Source organism: Cupressus sempervirens, chromosome 1 (genome assembly GCF_028749045.1).
Source record: "Cupressus sempervirens isolate cs-2001-9-10 chromosome 1, ASM2874904v1, whole genome shotgun sequence".
Classification (NCBI taxonomy): domain Eukaryota; kingdom Viridiplantae; phylum Streptophyta; class Pinopsida; order Cupressales; family Cupressaceae; genus Cupressus; species Cupressus sempervirens.
In genome coordinates, this window is record NC_143118.1 from 199,896,068 (window position 1) to 199,918,972 (window position 22,905).

Consider the following 22,905-nt stretch of genomic DNA (forward strand, 5'->3'; position numbering starts at 1 on the left):
ATGGTGATGGACACGATGGTGACAGACACAATGATGACGAACATGATGGTGACAGACACAACGATGACGAACACAAACTTGACGACAAACACGGACTCGATGTCAGTGACGGACACGAACTCGACGTCGATGATGAACATAACGGTGACAAACACAAACTCGGCATCAATGATGGACATGATGATGATGGACACGATGGTAACAGACACAACGGTGATGGACACGAACTCAGCATCAATGACGAACATGACGGTGACAAACACAAGGATAGTGACAAATATACAACCTCAACGATGGGCAAGCCCATGATGATGGACATTACTTAGATGATAGACACACAACCTTGACAACAAACACAACCTCCGTGACAGACTTAACCTCGGGCACAACTTCGATGATGGGCACAACTTGATCCATCCATGTCTTCACAAGATCCATGCAAGCAACTTCGTTATTTTGGTGTTCTCCCCATGTTGGTGTAGTAGAAAGATTTCGCAAATCCTCCTGGAGTGGCCCTATAATCATGCCTTCATTCTCCTCACGTAAAGCAACACCCTTATCGTTGTCAATCATTTTCTCCCACTTGTGCAAATGAGATATTAGTTTTTCTTCACAATGCTTGAAAACATTACTAACCAATCTATATGCTGCTATAGAGGGAATACATTCTAGATTACGAACAGCCCATAACATATATGTGATGGGTTGGAATATTTCATCCATCTCTTCAATGCACGAAATCATAAGACTCTCCATAGCAACTGAAATCTTAGTATCATGATCTTCTTTGATGGTGACCATGCAGTGATGAAACATATCATGGACCAAATTTTGCAATTCAAGATCTAAGAGGTTACTTTGACATTTGCACAATTCTCCAATATTGTAGATCTCCTACCAAAAGGGTCACTAATGAAGTCATTAATACTCTGAAAGTTGTCAACTATCAATTTCAATATCTTTATCATGGTGTTATCATCATATGGTGCTTTAGGAGCTGAAATTCTCAAGACCTCACCGAGACATGTTGCAACTACCAATCTTTTATCATTGTCATGGTGTCTCAAAAGCCTGGGTTGACTTAAGGCCTCCTTAATCTGTATAAATCTTGAAGGTAATTGGTTCATCTGACACAAACAAACTTCCAATATATCTAATGGAAGATCAACACCCTCAATGAGCTCTTTGCCAATCCTTTGTAGTGCCTTCAACCACCACTCTCCATCACTATTCGAGGCCATAGTGTGATCCAAGTACCAAAATCTCTCAATCATCCTAGCAGGCTTACAAGATCACTAGCTATGATACCACTGTAATGTTTTGTTCTAGAGTTTCCTTATGAAGTCTCGTAGTATGTTTTAGGTAGTCTTGTCATGTGCTTCAAGTAGTCTGGTTGTGTGCTCCAAGTAGTATCCCTCAGTGCTTAAGGTGGTCAATGCTTCAAGTTAGTGCTTCAAGTAGTTCTCCATTAATGCTTCAGATAGCCAATGCTTTAAGTCAGTGCTTCGGGTGGCCAGTGCTTCAAGTCAGTGCTTTGGGTGGCTAGTGCTTCAGGTAGTTCTCCTTTAGTGCTTCAGGTGGCTAGTGCTTCAGGTTAATGCTTTGGGTCAGTGCTTCGTGTGGCCAGTGCTTCGGGTGGCCAGTACTTTAGGTAGTTCTCCTTCAATACTTCGGGTGGCCAGTGCTTCAGGTCAATGCTTTAGGTAGTTCTCCCTTAGTGCTTCAGGTAGTTCTCCCTCAGTGCTTCAAGTAGTACGGTATTATCTTGATGGTCGTACAGTAGTGTATGGTTGTACAGTGTAGATCTGAAGGTGGTACAGTGTTCTCTTGAAGGTCATACGGTAGCGTGGTGGCCGTACGATGGAATGTCACTAGGGTCGTATGGGATGGAGGTGCAATGGTCATATGGTGTGCGGAGAAGACAAGTCGTACGGTATGATAGAAGTAGTACAATTATAGAGTTGTCCAAGTCGTACGTTTGCAGTACAGAAGATGCACTTCATGATGTGGGGGATGGATGGTGTATGGATAGAGGAGGAATGCCGAGTTATACAACCATAAATTTATAGATCGGAATTCATCAATAAACCAAACAAAAATGGAAATTGAACATGAATATCCTTCAATTAATATTTGCAATAAGATGGTGCTCTGATTTGCCAAATTCGAACGAAGTATTACATGCAACAGAATAAGGTGAGGGTTGAATCCCACCGAAACCGAATAAGCCAAGTAGGGAAGATCTTTCACTTCCGAAATGGTAAACAACAGAGAATCCCAATGGGAATTTCCAATACAAAATAAATAATCAGAATGCATACCTACAACTACATACAAGTTGTGCTTAAATACCCGTCGGGGAAAACCTTTCCAAGGGTGTACAAAGATAGTGGATGGCAAAACTTACCAACATAAACTAAAATAAAAATAGGTCTGAGATATATTAAATCAATCGGAACCACAAATACAAATAATAACTTGGGCCCATATTAATTAATTAAAGTAACTAATTAAAGGTCCTTTTATTATATTATTTAAATTCTGGGACCAGTTAATTAATTAATTTAATTTAATTATTACATTCAGATTTGGGGACATGAAATATCATTGATTTTTTGGGAGACCAATACTCTTGATATGAAATGTGATATCAAAACCTTTTGAGAATATGGTGAATATTGAATGTTGATATTTTGGGAGACCAATGCTAATGATATCAAATGTGGTATCAAACCTCAATTGGGTATTTGGTGAATATCATGTGTTGATATTATGGATAGCCAATGAATCTTCTAGGATATCAAATGAGATATCCTTAAAATTTGTAATAGAGGGAGTTTATAGCTTCAACCAGATAAATCATAAGGCCAAACATAAAAGTCAAATATTTGATTAAATATAGATATATATAAAATTGTGTGTTTGTGTGTGTATATATACTCATAACCTTTAATATGTATAATGTTCTCACATATATATCTATAATCAATTGCAACTCAAAGTTCTTTTGAATCTTTGATATTATTATTTGTTAAATCTTTTATAACCCTGATCGGGCATGTATTACCTCTTGATTATAATGCTTCATCCTGTCTTGGCGAACCCCACAATTGACATGTTGAAGTAATGTGAATCATGTTCGTAAAAGGAGCATGACGGCATCAAGCATGGCCTTGTCACCATTCGCATGTGATGGCATCGAGTATACATTGTATGTATGATGTGCCATGCTGTTGTTAGTGCTAACCTGCATTGACCAAGTATGTTTGCATTTAGATTACCATCCACCAAACATTTCCATAAACTGATGTGTCATTTGGAGAAGCTCATAGGGGTCATGTTCCCTACGTATTGCCCCCCTTCCCCCTGTCCCCGTTCTTATCTTTGTAAAAATGAGATCTTTCAAGTTACCTTTATCATTGAAATTAAAACTTTATATAGTCTGCCAAGTGATAGGTACCATTAAGTACTATTGTTAATTTATTCAAAATTACTTTATACTATCAGAGAATATATAGTACAAGAATATTTGTATACATTAGTGTTCAATATAAATCTAATCTTGAATTTCAACAGTGGCCAACAATGATGTTGTTGGTTTATTTGACTTTAATCATTATGTATCTCCATGTTTGATTTATCATCCCCTCCCATGAACATTTCTGTATAGATCTGATGGTTCAAAGATATTAAACCTTTTAACACTTATTGTCTCTTGCATTTTTCTTGAATGTAGCTTTTGCTTTTAGTTATTTTCACATCATAGGGGGTCCCCTTCTTATTCTCTGTACTTCTAAATCATAAGCAGTTATATTTCCTAGTCCCACTGTCTTTTATTGGTTTCTTGTTGAAATTAATAAATCGTTTTTAAGCAAATGCTTTCTGTTTTTATTTTTCAGTCAAGTCTATTTGATCTATAGTCTATAAATCTTGCATTTCTAGTTGATCAGAAAATTTCTATCATGTCACAAAGGAAACACTCAAGCTGGGCATCTTTTCTAGCCTATTATCCCAATGTATTGTTTTAGACTGTATGCAATTAGAAAACTATAGCATCTTGCTTCCTTTTACCTTTCATTTTCCAATGCACCAAAACTTTTTAAATCTACTGACCCAAAGCCTCTAAGAAATTCCAATTTAGGGATTCTGGAATTAGTTCATCACCTCTTCAAAACATATTGATGGTAGATGATTACACTCTTAGTGAGTTGAAAGCCAAAAGGATACTGCTGGAATGTGCACACTATTATACCTAATCTATGTGACAAATCAATAATACCCAAAGCAAATTAGCACCACATGAGAACCAGGTAGGCATTAGCCATATGACCTTTATCTACTCATTTGCAGGTGGAAGTAAAAATAGAAAGGTCATTAATGTCAATGTTCATACCATGAAATGCAGCCATAAGTATAATTAGCAGAGAGGCTTGCTAAGGCATCATTTTCTATTTTGAAAACAGTTGAGCCTTGTTATTAAACAGAAGAACAAAAAGATCACAAAAGAGGATAAAAACATGAATACTTCATTTTCTCTGAAGATTTTCTCTCAGATTTATTGGTAATACCTACATATTAAAACAAATTGCAAGTCAAAAGAGTAATATTTCTTTCTATACCTAGGCTTTTTGAGTTGTGAAAGGAAAGCAATGCTTCCATATTCATTTTAGGTGAAAGAAAGCTATGTTTTTCTTTTTAGTTACCTTGAAGCAATAGTGTGACAGTTATTATTGAGTATTGTCCTGCAGAAAAGACAGTATTATCTGAATTAAGTAGGGATACAATACAAATTTAGATGGTGAATTGGGAAACAAGCTAACGTACAAACCTCTTAAACTCTATGATAAACCATCTCAAGGTCTATGCTCATAGAATACAACTCTCCAAAATAGTGCTTTTCAGGCTTGTTACTACTCTGAGTTTTGTTTATTTAAGTAATGTTACCATCATTTGAAGCATAACAAACAAACGACACTTGGAAACATAAAACCTTTGAATTGCAGCTACACTTATCAAACCTTTGTGGGAAAAATTATGTTTCGAAGTACAGCTTTTTCATTCTTGACAAATGTGAAGAAGGCATATACTGCAGCAATCTCCTTGTCACTTGATTAGTAGTTGACACTACACTAATTTAGCTGTAATTATGGCTTGCCCATATGTTTGATCTCCTATAGTTTCATAGTTTGCTGAGTTCCAAAAACAATTGCTCTATTGTCATATTGTCTTCCTCTTGAAGCTACACAATGTATATCTTCAGTAAGTTCCTTTGTTTTGATGAGAACTTATGGTTAAAAGTCAACATTGTAGCTTTTAAGCCCTAAATTTCTATTTTAATTTTGATGTTGAGTGGCGTAGATACTGCATTATGCCATACAACCTGTTGGTCTTCAGTCAGTTTTGGAGTACTATAATGTACCCATTGGTTGCCAGCATCAAAATTTCAGGGATTAGCCTAATATTGGATCCTCGTAGGCTAATGAGGATGGTTAGAGGGTCTTCTGAGGATTGATTCATCTCCAACATTCAGTGATATATGAATTTGGCCTTCATTTAATGTCATTTGGACACTATTTGCCATACTTTCTATGTATAGTAACTTAGGGGTAATAGAGATGGACCCTTTCTATTTTTAGAAAGTGTATTTGGTCACATGGGGAATTATGAGGAGAGATTCCCATTTCAAACAGCATGGCAATCAGACAAGTATTTCAAGAGATATTAAAGTTCAAGTGACTTAAGTGATTTATTTAAATATTTTAATGTTATAAAGTTATAAAATCACTTAAGTGACTAAAAGACGAAAGTCTTTTATCCCACATTGCTAAGTTGTTGGTATCTCTCCTCATTCCGAGGTTATAAAAGAAGGCATTTGCATTGGGATTGTTACCATGAGATATTATGATATTCAAAATTTCAATAAGGTTGTTTTATTGTAACTTGGCTTTTCCTTGAGGACGAAACCCCTTGAGAAAAGAGTGAGACTAAACACAAACCCAACGACTCACACTTCATTCTGGATTAAGTAATTGGATAGATACATTCTACATTCAAAGTAAGATGTGGAGTTACTAAACAGGAAGAGAAAGTTGGTTATTAAGGAGAGCAGCTGTGATAGTAAAGTACAGGTCGCAGCAGCAGTAGACGTGAGTTTTGGTGGACAGGAGCAGGATCAGTTCATAGATGAAACAAGATAAACTTGGCATGAGCATAGTTATTCATTCTCACGGGTTATTCTATCACAGTCAGGTTTTCCCTAGCATTATCCATAGCAGAGGTTGACGTGGAGACTGGGAACAGCAGTGGCATCATACTCACATCCCCTAACAGTTGCACAATACAGAACTCCCTCAGAGCAGAGGTAACAGGCAGTAGGAGGTAACAGGCAGTAGGAAGTAACAGGAAAGTCTTATATGAACTGGCAGTAGCAGTAGGAAAGTCCAAAGGGATAGTAGGGGTCCTTCACGGCAACTTCCAAGCCAACACCTCTCCAACTGTCAGCAGCATTCAGTGAGTGAGCAGTCTGAACGTAATCACAGCATACAGCAGGCACGTATGTATTTTCAATCTCCTAAAGTGTAGTCGTTCCTTGGCTAGTATATATGTAATGTTTGATAGTATTGTTAGCTTGTTTGTATTGCAATCATTGTATTCATTTGCAACAGTAAAGTGAGTTTCAATATAACTGAAATCCATTGTTGAGCGGCCATTCTATGCTGTGAAACTCCAGTTAAATCTGTACTACAATATTGCGTTTAACATACAGCAGTCGGGTGCATATCATCTGTTTGTTAAAATGCTTGATTAATGAAACCATTTTTGTAATGAAGTATAAGGAGAGTGTTGCAGTGGCATGATCTTAGTGGCTTTGCTTAAGCTCTTTGTTTGCAAGACAATTATTTGATAAAATTTCCACCAGTTGAAGTACTCAATATCTGATTTATTCAGGTGGAGAATATTACAGTGGTGTTCAGTTATTTTCCTTGCCATTGATATCCGAGTATTTCTTGAAAGTCTGTTAGTAGTCAGCACAGTAAGGTTACAGTGGCAACAGTAATTGATATTTGGGTTGCACATCAACTGTTTGTTGAAATTCCTCTAGGCAGAAAATCTAAAATATTGTGTCAATTCCAGAAAAGATCATTACAAGTACCCTTTATTGTTTGTTGATTTGGACATGATCAAGCACTTTCTTATGAACTTAAGGAATAACACTAGAGATCATTTTAGATTTATATAGTTGGGACTCTTCAATATCTACCAGTTTTGAAAAATGTAGGTGGATGCTTTTTGTCCACTGATTTAGAACAAAGAAGTGTGATGCATAGATATGACCCCATTCAATATTTTTACATTGGCAATTCTCTTCTTTTTTGTTAACCAATCCCTTCTCTCAATAATTGTGGCATCTGAGGCTTGACATCTATTCTTAAGTTATTATGGTGCTCCTTAGTGCAGCTCTATTTGAGCATAGGTTGTCTATATCTACAGTCTGATATTAGACAGTAATGACTAATCGCATATGTCCATTGCACCTCTGAAATGATTTGACATTCATAATAGTTTGAGGAAATTCATGGTGTGTTCTGTTTATCGATTCAGCTCTATGAGATCTGAGTTTAACTAAGAATAGATGATGTGTTAAATACTAGAATATGGCTATTATTTATCCCATGTATTATTTTGTGCATATGTAGTTGCAGTCAGCTGACAATATTGTTTTATTTGACAAAATTATACTGTAACCATTCTGGTTGCTACTTCAATTGGTTCATGGCTGGTGCTCATTTGAGGAATGTTTATGGCATTACTGAATAGATCTTTAATCTATTTGATAAAAATCGCAACGGAGTCATTGAATTTGGAGAATTTGTTCATGGTCTCGGCATTTTCCATCCAAATGCATCCCAAGAGGTCAAGATTAACTGTAAGTACAGAAAGATGTCTCCTTTTCTATGTCATTCATCCCTTACTCCATACTTTCATATGTTGCACCATTTCAAAAATGAAAAAGCAACTTATGTTTATAAAATTGACAAGACAATTTTCCCCGGGATTTCACATGCAGTTGCTTTTAAACTTTACGATGTGAGGCAGACGGGTTATATTGAGCGTGAAGAAGTATGTATATGATCTTTTTGGTGACAATTTTTAAGTTCATGTATGAACTTTGGAGATTCGAACTCTCCAAATGTAAATTATCAAACTAACTAGAGATTTGTGACAGCTTCTAAAAGAGGCCCCCAACTTTCTTTTATAAAAGCTTGCAAATTGCATTAATTTTCTTGGTGAATATTTTATTTTATTTTTTAAAACTATTTTTTTTTATGAATATTTGCATATTTCAATACAAATTTGTACAAAATTCTTGCAAATCTTGGAAAATAGTAGGTAAGTGCATTTATAATTATTCACTTGGGATAACCATAAAATCAAGTGTTAAAAATATTGTGGGTCCATCATATTGCATATGATTGGTGGACATGGTTTTTCCATAAATTATTTTGTTTTTCTACAATGTCAAATCAGGGACCTAGGGGCAGCAAACCTTGTGGGGATTGACTACTCTCTCATGGGGTCCAATGGAAAAAGCCTTGGCAAGCCCATATGGAAAAGTCAAAGTCCCTCAATAATGAACACAAACCAACTGTTCGGAAAGCATTGGAGTGCATGCTAATTGAAAATGTTAGTTCAAAGCCATCTAGAGATGTTTATATGATGACATTTAAAGAAATAAATGAATCTATACATTTGATGATGCAAATAGAAATGACCTCTCGATATATTAAACTGATATAAATCAGCAAAGGCACTTGCACATACAATGCAATTCAGAAATTCTTCAAACATCAAAACTTTGAAAAGAATGAAGTTTTTCCTCAAACCAAACCACCTGAATGATGAAAGCAAAGCATAACTGAAATTACATCAATGTGACAGGCACAAGGGCAAATGAAAATCATTAAAAATCTGATGTAAAACTGATCAACAACAACAGCCTTAAATAAACATCAATTAAAATACAAACTATGAGACTGTCTACAACTCTGACTGTATGGCTTCACTAAATCTCCTACAATTCTGAATACATTAACAAAAACACCTGCAAGACGAAAGTTGTAACAGAAAACCCACCTTTAAATCTGATTTCCACCTCCTCCCATTCCTTTTATGCCTTCAAATCTGAAAACTGCCCCCCAAGTAAATGAAAAAATCAACACATAAAAGCAACAAATAAAATTACATTTCTTTTGACTAAAATTAGCATCCTAGAAATGTCATGCCAAACTTGATCTCCCTCTATTTCCACATTTGAATTAGCACTATATAATTCTATTTAACTTACAACTCGTCTTACAATTTGCCAAAATCTATTGTTCATTTGCGCTACTAACATTTCCAATTGATTCCTGAAATAGAAAACTCAGAACTTCTTGGAGACCCAACTTAACATAAATGCTTTGTCATATGTCATAACTCCTGGATTATATCATTTTGTTTTTTGGTTCCACATAAAAGAAAGTGAGGTCCCGCAAAATTCAACACCCAAGTTGGTCAATTTGAAATATCTGACATTGTAAATTCTAACAAACACATCCAAATTTACACAGAGTTTTAACATAAGATGCTGACCATTATATTTGTTAAAATATTTGGCCCTTGTTACTAAACTATTCAAATAAGATCATTTATTCACCTAACTATGCAAATTAGAAATAAAATACTTAACAGTCATCATGAAGATAAACTGAACAATCATCATGTAGATAAACTAGATAATCATTCAAAGATGAAATAAATGGTCACTTATTTCTGATAAGTTTTTATATTGCAACTCAGTTGAATTAACAAAATATTGGTTTTACATTTTCATTTCTAATTTATTTTCATAGTCTAGTTTCCCAGCTTGACAACTGTGAAGGTAGAGGTAGAAGGCTTGCCTTTATGACGACTTCTAATGGTAAATGCCCAAAGGGGTCAGTAAGATAATGTTTTTTGTTTTTTTCTGTGCTTGTTAATAACAATTAGCTAAAAATTTGAATAATTTCAGGGCTATTCAGACAATTTTTTTGTTTTACAGAGCTCGTATCAAGGCTTTGTTCCTCAAACTTAAAATAAGCTTCATAAGTGGCTTTCAATTCTCATTCAAATAGGATCCAATTACATTTCAGAAAATACAACATTTTTTGTAGTATTAGTGTCTCCTTTCTACAAGCTAGCATAGACCTTAAATTTTTAACCAACATTCTAGTTTCTTAGGGAGACAAAACCTTGGCAACTCATTTTATATAACATAGCTGACTTCATAAAAGATACTGATCTGAGATTTTCACACTATCACCCCATTGCAAATGGGGACACCCTCTTTTCCTTTTGCTCCTGTTTGCTTAGGTGTTGAAGTAAGTTTGGCAAGTTGTTTTAGTCAGCGAAGAATTTGCGAGGCCACATCAAGGAGATACAGTTTGAAATCAGTCAAGTCTTAGGGGTTGGATAGTGAAGTCTGAATTCATTAAGTGGGTAACTTTGCAAAATGTAGAGGCCAAACCTCAAGTGAAAGTTGACAATTAGATTGGGAGAGGGAAAGCAAGATATGAAATCACACTTAAGCACGAACATGAAGCACACTTTCAAACAAAATTTGAGGATTTGGTTGCAGCTGAAGTGCTAGGCAGTGGCAAAAGGAAAAACTGACTAAGTTAGAAAAGGAGACTAGAAGATGGCAGAATTCCTCTCGGCCAAGAAATTCTGCCTTAGGAAATTCCTCTATCCCAAAACCTACGCCCAAGTGAAAACACCTTTTTGGATGAAAGCAAGAACCCAAGTTAGGAGATAGATGAATCAAGGACCAAGAGGATGAAATGATGAAATTGTAAAGGCATGTGAAAGACGGTGGAATTCCTCTAAGCCCATGAGTTCTGCCCATACTCAATCCTCAACTCTCAATATCTCCACCAAAGAAAAATCATAGTTTTCTTCATGAGATTAAGTGTCCAAGTCATGAGGATAAAAAAGAAGTTGAAAACGATGAAGTGGAAAGGGCTAATGATGTCAATATTGAGCAAGAAAAAGCATATTGGAGACAACGGATGTAGACACCGAAATCCAAACATAAATAATTTATTTAATTAATTATCTAGGTTCTATAGTCTTGGTAAATTAATTCGTCTAATTTATTTAACATCCTTGATTCTATTTAATTAAATAATCCTTTGGCTTTGTTTAATTAAGTGATCAATTCCCATTCTTTTATAGTTGTCTCATTAAATAAATAATTTGTTTATTTAATTGATGTCCCCTTCCTATTTTGTTTGGAGTCTTATTAATAAAATAGCTTGCCTATTTAATTATTCCCCTAATTTACTAATCCCTTTAGGTAAATTAGTTTATTTCATCTATCAATAAATATCCAATTCTATTTAATTATATAAATATGCCCATTTCATTAAATAAGCCTTCTTCTATTTTGAATTTAAAAAGAATTCAAAATTCATTTATACCCCATCTACTTGCATTTTCTTACCAAGCTCACTTGCCTCCATTTTTCTATATGCTTAATAACTCAATAAGTGACCTTGTCTAAATTAAACAAAATGTCACCTAAGAGGTCATTTGTTGAGCACAACTTCCACCATAAAAGATCTTAGTGATTAAACTTGGTTTGACCCATTATTAAATGTGCCCAAGTCAAAAACCTCTAGAATCCCTCTGCTAGTCCAAGTTAGCCCCCAAGACCACGAAGTATGGGCTAACAACCAATAGCCATGACTCACTCAAGTGGGGGACATTACAATTTGCCCCCCTTGAAATTGCTTTTCCACAAGCAATCTAAAACCTAGATGCTATAAGGTTGCTTCACTCTTCCATGGAGCATCCTCCCTCGATAGATCCTTCCACTACACCAAGTATTCCCTAATACTCCTCTGTCAAAGTGTACACTCTCTATTGTCCAAGATCGCCTTAGGAACCAACTCTAACTTTCCCTCATCATTAAGAGGAAGCAACTCTATAGCTGGTGTCACGTGATGTCCTAGTGCCTTCCTGAGACAGGATACATGAAATACGTTGTGCACCTTGTTGTCTACGGGTAGTTCTAACTCATAGGCTACCTCTCTAACCCTTCTAATCACTCTAAAAGGACCATAATATTGTGGCTTCAACTCCTCTACTCCACTTCACTTAAGAGAGGACTGTCTGTAAGGGTGTAACATAAGGTAGACCATGTCACCTATATCAAATATTCACTCAACCCTATACTCTTATGCATATTGTTCTGTTGGTTTTGTGCCTTTTGCATATTCTTCTTTAAGGATCTCATGATATCCTAACTTTCCTATAACAAGTATTTTGCCCTAGGCACTCTATTGTCATTGAAGAAAAAATCTATGTAATTGAGGGCATTATTTCCATAGAAGGCTATGAAGGTTGTCATCTGAATAGACATGTGATGTGTAGTATTATAACAGTACTCGCCAAGGTGTAACAACTTCACCCATGCCTTTTGTTGCCCTGCGATGTAATTACGCAAATATCCCTCAACCCATTTATTTCAATGTTACATCGGTGCACGGGTGCGGTGGTGCGAGGGAGCATCAAGACGAGTTTCGGGTGAGAGAAAACAAAAGGCCTCAATTTGGGGGTGGGGGGGTGCAGGGGGGGTAGGGGAAGTTGCATAGTATACATATGGCTGAGAATACTAATTATGAAATGATACTTCAACATAACATACCAAACATAGCTGAATATAGAAAATTGAAATGTGATTCACGAACCATAAGTTCAAACTTGAAACTTGAAACTCCATAACCATTACTAATGACCATTGAACTTAGTGACATACTCATAGTAAAAAAATTTAACATAATAATGAAAATAAAAAATATAAATCATACATAGTACCATAAAAAAATTTAACATAATAATGAAAATGAAAAATATAAATCATACATAGTACCATGTAAGTCACCCATTGACTATCAAATGACAAAAGGAAATGATTCAAAATTCATTGTTCAAATATGATATATTAAAGATGCTCATGATGACAATGAGTAGAGTAGCATGAAACAATGAAATGAAATAATGTATCATGGCCATATCAAAGTGAGTACAATCAACAAAATGTCAATAATGAGAAAGTAAGGGTGGGAGCTCTATAATCATCCCCTATATCAAAGTCCTCATCACTCGAACTACTAGACTCCTCATGGGTAAGATCCTAATCCTCCAAAGGAGCACCAACTAGCCCTACATCGGCTTATGTCGCATCGTCATCCTCATCAATCTGAACCTCATACTCTGGCTCTACATCCCATCATGTTGTGCTCTCCTTGTTCTCGCATGTCTTGCATTCTTTAAGCCGCAAGAAATCATGTACAACAACAAACTTCTCCACTCTATTAGAGGTAAGTCTATTCCTCTTAACAAAGTGGATGAAGCTATAGGTGGACAAGTTCCTCTCTGCAACTGAGAAGCTAGAAACCTGAGATAACAATGATGAAAGTTACAACTTACAAACAAACGTTCATAAAATTTGTGACAAATGATAAATGATAAATCAATGAATCATAAATCAGTAAATTAAAACTCTTAAAGTTAAGATTAGATAGGGGTGGAACTACAAACCTGTTGTATCATCTTAAAATGGAAGCACTTCCATGTTAAGAGTGTTTAGTCCTCTGAGTAAGTGGTTTGGGGTCATGTCAAGCACCTTGAATAGGTCTTTGCATGGATCTGTTTGTTTTCCCCCTCTTGTCTCTCTCTATTTCCAGCCTATTTCTGACAATTTTCTCTATGAAACTAAGGACTTTGACTTTCTGGGTCAAGGACGACCTGAAGGGTGAAGGTCGACCTCAACCCTGACCTAGGTCAAGAACGACCTCGACTGTGACCTAGGGCAGGGTCGGTCTCGTCCCTAACCCCAAGTGAATTTTCAATTTCTGGGAGTTTTGGGATATCAGGCTTCAGAAAGTTTTATTTTCTCGCTTTCGGGTCTTTTGTTTCGGGTTTCGGAATGGTAGACTCTTAAATTGCATTTAATCTATGTCCATTTCTAGTGGTTGAGGTTAATTGGGATTTAATACTCCCATGTTGGCCTTCTCTAGAAGTTTGTGCCCTAGATCTCTATATAAGGAAGCCTTCTTCTCTCATTTGATCCATCTACTTTTTATTATCAAGCACCCATATTCTATGAGCGAATCTACAATCCACCTACATGAAGTGTACATATACTATCCATCAAGCATTCAAGCATTCAAGATCCAATTCAAAGAGGTCCATTGTTAGTTGTTGAAGGATTCAATCTCTATAGAGCCCTCTTGTTGAAGATTTCTCCATCCACATTCATCCAAGTCTTCTCTTATGCAAATATATATTCAAGATTGGTGTTGAAGATCTAATGTCATTGATTGGAGACATCCTACATACATTTCTACATTCATCTGGAGCATCCGTCCTTGTGGATTCAAGGATTCAAATCCTCTACAAGGATTTCAATATAAGCAAGGTGAATAGTTCCATTTACTTTGTTTATACATATTGCAATTTCAATTACATTTCAAGGTTGATTCCAAACTGAGTTTTGACCAAGAAAAACCCCCCATCCAAACAAGCAAATTATTTTTCTTGCAGATACAAGTGTGGAACAGAGAATTAAAGTGCAGATTTGGATACCCTTTTTGCCAAACTTGTGGGCTTTACGAACAAAAATTTCGTCGGAGCAATACAGGTCAAGGTCGGCTTTTCAGGATACAGTTGTGCCCCGAGGTAAGATTGTGCCCCTCTATCTGGGTCAAGGTCGACCTACCTTCAAAAGAACAAAATTTTTCTAGGTTTTCTCTGTCTCAACATTTCCAATCTGAAACAAGATGCAGAATTCCCTGAAACTCTATACAGGCATCCAAAATCAGCATTTTCCAGACTTATCCTACTTTAAGGTGAGTATTTGTCTTCTATTTATTCAAGATTTTAAGTACTTAACTTCCAATAGCAAGATCAAAGGATCTACTTCTTTCTTCATATTCTCCATTGCTTGATCCATTTGTGGATTGATCACTTCCTTGTGGTTAATCAATTTGGATCGTTCCTTCTGGGACTTTGGGTTGAGGATAGGTCCTATTTTCTTCCTATTCACCTGCGACAGCAATCAAATGGCTAGTGACATGATCTTTGACTTCTGTGATCCTTGATATTTCCACCACAAAATGAGATTCTTCAGTGCCATAATTTTGAGATCCGCCTTTGCAATATCCGAGTATCCTACAAGTTAAAAGTTTACAACATTATATTAAAATAACTTATAAGTAATAATTTAAAGAACTTATAATTATAAAGACGTTAGAACACTGAACCAAGAATTAAGGATTACCTGTAAGACTGGAAAATCCCAACCACTCAATGCGAATCTCACTAGTAGTCTCAATATCATACATCTTGGCAATGCACCAAAAGAACTCATTCTTCACCTCATCATCCTGAAGTGGTGTAATTGTACCAAGCCTAGGCATGTACAACTTCAGGTTCAATGCATAAGCAGCCATGTGCAAAGGAGTGTTCATGTAACAAATGGTTTTTCATATAAAAAACAAAGACAGTTTAAATAAAGATTTTCCAACATTCATTGAAAAGATAACTAAAATCCTTTTCATATGACATTAATTGTTTTAACAATTAATTGAAATAACCATAACCATATCAACGATCATATGAAAATAACTAACTTAATGATTAATTGAAAATAACTGTATCCATGATCATCTGAAAACAACTATATCTATGATTAACTGATATAACTAGATTAACGATCAACTGAAAATAACTGTATTAATGATCAACTGAAAACAACTGCATCTATGATTAACTGAAATAACTAAGTTAACTATCTTTTCTACATGCAAGTAAATAAATGCTTATCAAGAAAAGAAAAAAAGAAACATACAAGTATCATCCAGAGGGCCTATAGCTGGTTGTGCAAGCCTCGGCTTTTGGTAAGAGGAGAAGCATTGACATAGGCTTAACCTCCCAACCTCGGACCATACTTATCCCCACACAATCTATTGAATTAGAAAGGCCCTCTCCACCTCGGGATTGGGCTTGAGATGTTCTTAGTCCAGCCACCTGAGCATCCTAGTGTTTAGAATGTCCGCACAGTTATAGAACGGACATGTCTACATAACTGGCACCTCTAACATCAAGTGATCATTAGATGTCAAATGTAATAACCCCAATAGGTTATAACTTCTTCAAACACCAAAAAAATCTTTATACTTCAGTTGTTTGACATTTCGTCAAACACTTTGCAAGCAAGCTCTGATACCACTGTAATGACCCTCCTCAAATCTGCTCTCAAAAAATGCTGATGAAAGCTCACGGAATTTCTTCAAACAATTCACATGCAAGGGACGTATGACTGATATAGTATTTCAGCTAGCTTCAAATGACTTTTTCTTCAATTTGCATCAATGAGAATCTTGTGCTAGAAGACTACAATGGACTACACAATGACCTAACATGCGTGTGCTACCAATTTTAACAATATTCAATGCATATATATGATCTAAGCATGAGAAATGAACGCCTACAGCCAACTGGCATTTTTACAAACAGTTGGTATGCAAACTAACTAGCTGATAAATAATGATATTAAATTGCTTAAATGACACCAGCAACTATTATCTTCTTAATTGTAATGAAAAATACAATGCTCATGAAATATGGCCAAGACTTTGGCATTTACATGGATTACAAAATGATAATGCTAGTATAATGCACACTTACAGCTGAAAGCTTATAACACTCTAAAAAGCAATACTAACAAAAGAACTTGATTGTAGGTGGTTGTAATAATTTCCTTCAATGTTGCTCCTTTTGCTTTGCTTTTTTTGAACTGCTTTTTCGGCCTGCTTTTGTGGTTCTGCTTTTTAGGACTGCTTTTTTCGTACCCGCTTTTTCAACCTGCTTTTTCGGTTCCGCTTTTTCGAACTGCTTTTTCGTATCTGCTTTTTCGGACTGCTACCCTGTTGAATCTCAAGACCATATCTTTCAATGGCGTCAAGATTTTCAACTTGAAGGGATTTCGTCCTTCAAACTATTGAGACATAATCTCCAGAACTGCCTTTACGGACTGCTTTTTTCGCCTGCTTTTTCAGTTTTGCTTTTTCGGGCTGCTTTTTCGTATTTTCTTTTTCGGACTGCTACTCTGTTGAATCTCAAGACCATATCTTTCAATGGCGTCAAGATTTCCAGCTTGAAGGGATTTCGTCCTTCAAACTATTGAGACATAATCTCCAGAAAATTTCCCAATTTCTTTGATATTTCCAACCATGCTAAAAAGAAGCTCTTCCATTTCTTTTATAGTGTTCTCACAAGAGCTCCATCCTTCGTTTTCTCAATGTGGGATAAAAAATAACTCCCTTTATGTAACTTATGTCTCCAATGTGTTATAAAATAAAGGGGACTCTTTTAATTTAAATATTTCCCACAAACTATAGTCTATGCATTAATAAAGTTAAATATTTAAATTTAACTTTATAAAATAGCTTTATCAATGCAAAACAAATCTTATCAATGATAAACAAGTCTTCTTGCCGATTTTAAACAATTACCATCGACATACCGCTGCCACTGGATGTCCACCCATGCCCAAGATGACTTACTATAAATAGTAAGTATGCCCAAAGTTGCCTCAAAACCCCTCAAAAAGACCTGCAACTGAAACTATCTAGGCCAAATGGCCTCTAAGCCCCTTTAATGTCCTGGTTAGCCTACGGTACCGTGGGGAAATAGGCTAACGACAACATCATGCTATGAATGCTAAAAAGGGGACATTACAGTCCACCCTTCCCAAAATTGCTTGTCCCCAAGCAATGGCCGAACAACAACCCAATCAATCCACTTGGATCCCAAATGTAGTCATGAACTATACTGCTGTTAGTCAACATAGGCTCCTACAACAACCTCTGAAAATTAACCAAGAGGAATCCATAATCAAATTGGCGAATACAACTCACCCAAACTCCAAAGTCAGGAACCCATGAGAAACAAGCTCTCGAAATATCAGAACCCAAGTAGAGTAGATAACCCAAACTGCCAACACAGTAAATACCATCAACGCATCCCACTGGTCTATATGGAATGTACAATCCAACTCTGCAACAATGGTGACCACTCTCACATGAAACTGCAACAAATACAAAAAATCCACACACTGTACATCTACTGCAATTAACACAACTCTATAGATTACGGGCCACTGCCTCATTGCCATAACTCCCATGCACCGCTGATGGTGAAAAGACATCACAAGATAAACAGCAAGAAATGGAACCCAAACCAAATCTGCCTGCCACCAACTCCTCAACACAAGGATCAAATGCTAACTGATGTACATACCCTGTAGTATAATGCTGATAAAAAGAACTAATCCCAGTCAACAACTTACCATGAACAAGTGATACAACCCACTGTGACTGATCACTAGCTAAGTCAGGAGATGTCATAACCAAAGGAGTAGAATCAATAACAACAACTGCTGAAGCATCACTCCCAAACTCCTACTCTAAGTCATGTATTATCAAGCTATCAACCGCAGAACCTATTGCCATGTCATGCCCATCACAACTCTCATCCTGTGGCATCAAACCATCCCATAATTGATGACAAGCACTAGGAATCAAAGTATATCTCCATATCATCATCTCATCAACATGGTCATCAAAGGTAAATTGATGAGCATACCTCACAGTGTAATGCCGATAGAATGCGCCAATCTTAGTCAGTGGCTCAGACTGCAACCCAGATGAAACTAACTGCAATCGATCACTAACCAAGCTGGAACTAACTACTACCTTCGAAGACATCGCCAAGGGAGTAGTATCACTAGCAGGAACCATGCCAACTGCTGGCTCACCAACATCACACATGATCTTTGATACATCTCTAGTCTCCGTGCCATCAATACTAGAGGCGACCACCATGTCAGGCATACCACAACAATCTGCTATAGCACCCAACTCAACTGAACCTGACTCTAGTAGGAACAGAACCGATATGCCAATGTTAGTATCAAGGGTGGATGCATCCCCATCTCCACTGTCTCTGACAATCTCGACCATGGACATCCTCAGATCACTAGACACCACAGCTTGTGACTGTACAGAATTTGGTAAAGACTGCAGTCGCTCTAACTCCATGGTCACCTTAGCCAAATGAAACTATGACTCCTCGAAAGCCAACTGTGTACTCTCAAGAATCTCAGAAGTCACCTCGAGCTGCTGAGTAAGCTCACTCACCTCATCTTCCTTGGCCAATAATGCATCGTATGCTGTACTCCCCCACTCCATAAGATAATCTCTGTCGGCTACCAATTGCATATAATCCTGTCTCAGAATCCGAATAGCCTCCCATAAAGAGTGGATCTCTATCAAGGAAAGATAACTACCTCCCTGCTCATCACTAGTAGAACAACCCCATCCATAAACTGCTAACAACTGACGAGCAGCGTCGAAATGCTGGCAAGCGATAGAAATGTCTTGCTCACTAACTCTCAACTGACTAGACACATGATGGCACTGGCTAGACTGTCTCCTACAAACCTCCTCTGACAAACTGTCTAAAGGAGCATCCTCAAAGTTACTGGTCTCTAGACTATTACCATCCATATCCTGCGAATCAACTCCAAAGTTCATATCAACATACGTAGTATCAAAAACTGTAGCATCGCTGTTCAACCCCTCCGTACCATAAAAAACTGCTGAGGAAACTAAGTCCTCAAAACTATCCACAACATCCCCCTGGATGTCGTCTGTAATAATTAGATCCTGGGACTCCTATAAACTCTGTCATCTTTGAGAAATCATCAACATGCGACCTAACTGTAAAAGAAAACTGAGTCCCTGCTATAAGCACTAACTCCCGAACTGAGCTCACCTCAAGACAAAGCTTGTCCACATGTCTCTCAGAATCCTAGAGAGCCAACTGAATACACACCAAGGAATTCCGAGTATACTCTAGCTCATGAGAAAGCTGGTCAACCTCCTCCTCCTTCTTCTTCAATGCATCTAAATAGATCCCTGCAAGATTAAGGAGATGATCGCGATCTGAAAGTCGGTGTATGTAACTTACCTTCATTGCCTCCATGCCTTCCTTGATCTGTTGTAAGTCGTCACAAGAAGAACCTGTTGTGACTCCTTTTTGTCCCTCCTGCAGTTGAATCATCCAAATGTGATTCTTAATCAATCCATACATCCTGTCATGATGAGATAAAGTCGCAACAATATCCTTGTCCCTTGTCTTCAGCTGGCTTGCCAAACCAAGTGAAGAGCTACTAGCCTCTATCTCATGTGAAGAAGCATCCAACTGTGCTTGATACTCATTTTCTACAAAGTCTTGAATGCTCACTTTCTAATCAACTGTACTATCCTCAAACATGACAGTATCCTCAACTGTTGTAACTTCATCCAACCCAACTGTACTAGAATCACTATCTGTGTCAATCATGCAATCCGATGTGCCTATGATATCACCTTCTGATGCAACTGGCTCAACCTGCACAACATCTGAAACCCCTTTTGCCTGTGAAGATGATGCAAATAAACCATTACCTGAAGATGTGCTGAAGTCTCCCTGTATCGAATCTGCATGTCTGTTAAACTCCTCATACAATTGTCTGCATGTCATAGGGAAGGTATGATCCTTAGGCCTATCAAAGCGTTCAATCAGTCTCTCCGAAAACTCCACATATGAGGTAATGTGTGCATGACCCATAGTGACCATACCATGATGCCACCACTTGTGTGCTAACCCATCCAGGTGAATTGCTGCATACTTAATAGCTTCTTTCTCAGTCATAGGGTTCATTTGAAAGTATGTGTCAAGCTTTTGAACCCAAGCTCTTGCTGTAGACTTCCCCGAGCCATCATAATATGGTAACTGAAGTTTTCCTACTTTCTTCTGTAGCTCTTAGCTCTGGTTCCTGTCATGTCCACGTGGCATATGCTTCATTCGCACATCTATATACTCCCTAAAGGTAATTGCAGCAATAAAATTTGGACCTCTGGCTTCCCAATCTCTCCTCAACTGGTCCTGTATATCAGTGATCTGGGGCTCGCTCTGGAGCTCTAGGAGGAAATATGGGAATCATGGGTCGCGAACTCACTGTCCTAGTTTGCTGGGGTGCATGACCGAAATTGTTCTCAACTTGTTCGCCTCCATTATGTGCCCCATCCTGATTATTACCATTCTGATTATTTCCTCCACCCACATTAGTATTCAACCCCATTTGACAAGCCATCATCTGCATCATAAGCTCAAATCTCTGACTCTGTTCCTGTGCTCTTTGCTCTGCTGATCGCTATCCCTGTGCTAAGGTGTCTAATAATTGTAAGAATCTTTCCTTTCTCTAATCTGGATCGGCATTCATTTTGTCAAACATTTTTCTCTTTATCTGGCTATTCCAAATTCCCTGTAAGACCTCCACAGGATGGCAGGACTTATAGCTCTGATACCACTGTAACAACCCCAATAGGTTATAACTTCTTCAAACACCAAAAAAATATTTATACTTCAATTGTTTGACATTTCGTCAAACACTTTGCAAGCAAGCTCTGATACCACTGTAATGACCCTCCTCAAATCTGCTCTCAAAAAATGCTGATGAAAGCTCAAGGAATTTCTTCAAACAATTCACATGCAAGGGACGTATGACTGATATAGTATTTCAGCTAGCTTCAAATGACTTTTTCTTCAATTTGCATCAATGAGAATCTTGTGCTAGAAGACTACAATGGACTACACAATGACCTAACATGCGTGTGCTACCAATTTTGACAATATTTAGTGCATATATATGATCTAAGCATGAGAAATGAACACCTACAGCCAACTGGCATTTTTACAAACAGTTGGTATGCACACTAACTAGCTGATAAATAATGATATTAAATTGCTTAAATAACACCAGCAACTATTATCTTTTTAATTGCAATGAAAAATACGATGCTCATGAAATATGGCCAAGACTTTGGCATTTACATGGATTACAAAATGATGATGCTGGTATAATGCACACTTACAGCTGAAAGCTTATAACACTCTAAAAAGCAATACTAACAAAAGAACCTGGTTGTAGGTGGCTGTAATAATTTCTTTCAATGCTGCCCCTTCTGCTTTGCTTTTTTCGAACAGCTTTTTCGGCCTGCTTTTTCGGTTCTGCTTTTTCGGACTGCTTTTTTCGTACCCGCTTTTTCAGCCTGCTTTTTCGGTTCCACTTTTTCGGACTGCTTTTTCGTATCTTCTTTTTCGAACTGCTACCCTGTTGAATCTCAAGACCATATCTTTCAATGGCGTCAAGATTTTCAACTTGAAGGGATTTCGTCCTTCAAACTATTGAGACATAATCTCCAGAACTGCCTTTACGGACTGCTTTTTTCGCCTACTTTTTCGGTTCTGCTTTTTCGGGCTGCTTTTTCGTATCTGTTTTTTCGGACTGCTACTCTGTTGAATCTCAAGACCATATCTTTCAATGGCGTCAAGATTTCCAACTTGAAGGGATTTCGTCCTTCAAACTATTGAGACATAATCTCCAGAAAATTTCCCAATTTCTTTGATATTTCCAACCATACTAAAAAGAAGCTCTTCCATTTCTTTTATAGTGTTCTCACAAGAGCTCCATCCTTCGTTTTCTCAATGTAGGATAAAACATAACTCCCTTTATGTAACTTATGTCTCCAATGTGTTATAAAATAAAGGGGACTCTTTTAATTTAAATATTTCCCACAAACTATAGTCTATGCATTAATAAAGTTAAATATTTAAATTTAACTTTATAAAATAGCTTTATCAATGCAAAACAAATCTTATCAATGATAAACAAGTCTTTTTGCCGATTTTAAACAATTACCATCGACATAC

The 22,905-nt window shown here is 37.0% G+C and overlaps 1 protein-coding gene and 1 long non-coding RNA gene across 6 annotated transcripts in view; one reads left to right on the forward strand and one right to left on the reverse strand.

Annotated features, from left to right (window-relative positions):
* LOC149576814 (calcineurin B-like protein 9) overlaps positions 1 to 22,905 on the forward strand; it is a 212,875-nt gene that overhangs the window by 133,464 nt on the left and 56,506 nt on the right. For all 3 annotated transcript variants that reach the window (XM_089820153.1, XM_089820161.1, XM_089820154.1), the window contains 2 exons: positions 7,819 to 7,927; positions 8,069 to 8,121. In XM_089820153.1, coding sequence (XP_089676279.1) covers positions 7,819 to 7,927; positions 8,069 to 8,121 — 162 coding nt within the window. The remainder of the gene's footprint in view (positions 1 to 7,818; positions 7,928 to 8,068; positions 8,122 to 22,905) is intronic.
* LOC149576815 (uncharacterized) overlaps positions 1 to 22,905 on the reverse strand; it is a 121,179-nt gene that overhangs the window by 39,694 nt on the left and 58,580 nt on the right. For all 3 annotated transcript variants that reach the window (XR_016362322.1, XR_016362319.1, XR_016362321.1), the window contains exon 3: positions 9,136 to 9,190. This is a non-coding gene — a long non-coding RNA (uncharacterized LOC149576815). The remainder of the gene's footprint in view (positions 1 to 9,135; positions 9,191 to 22,905) is intronic.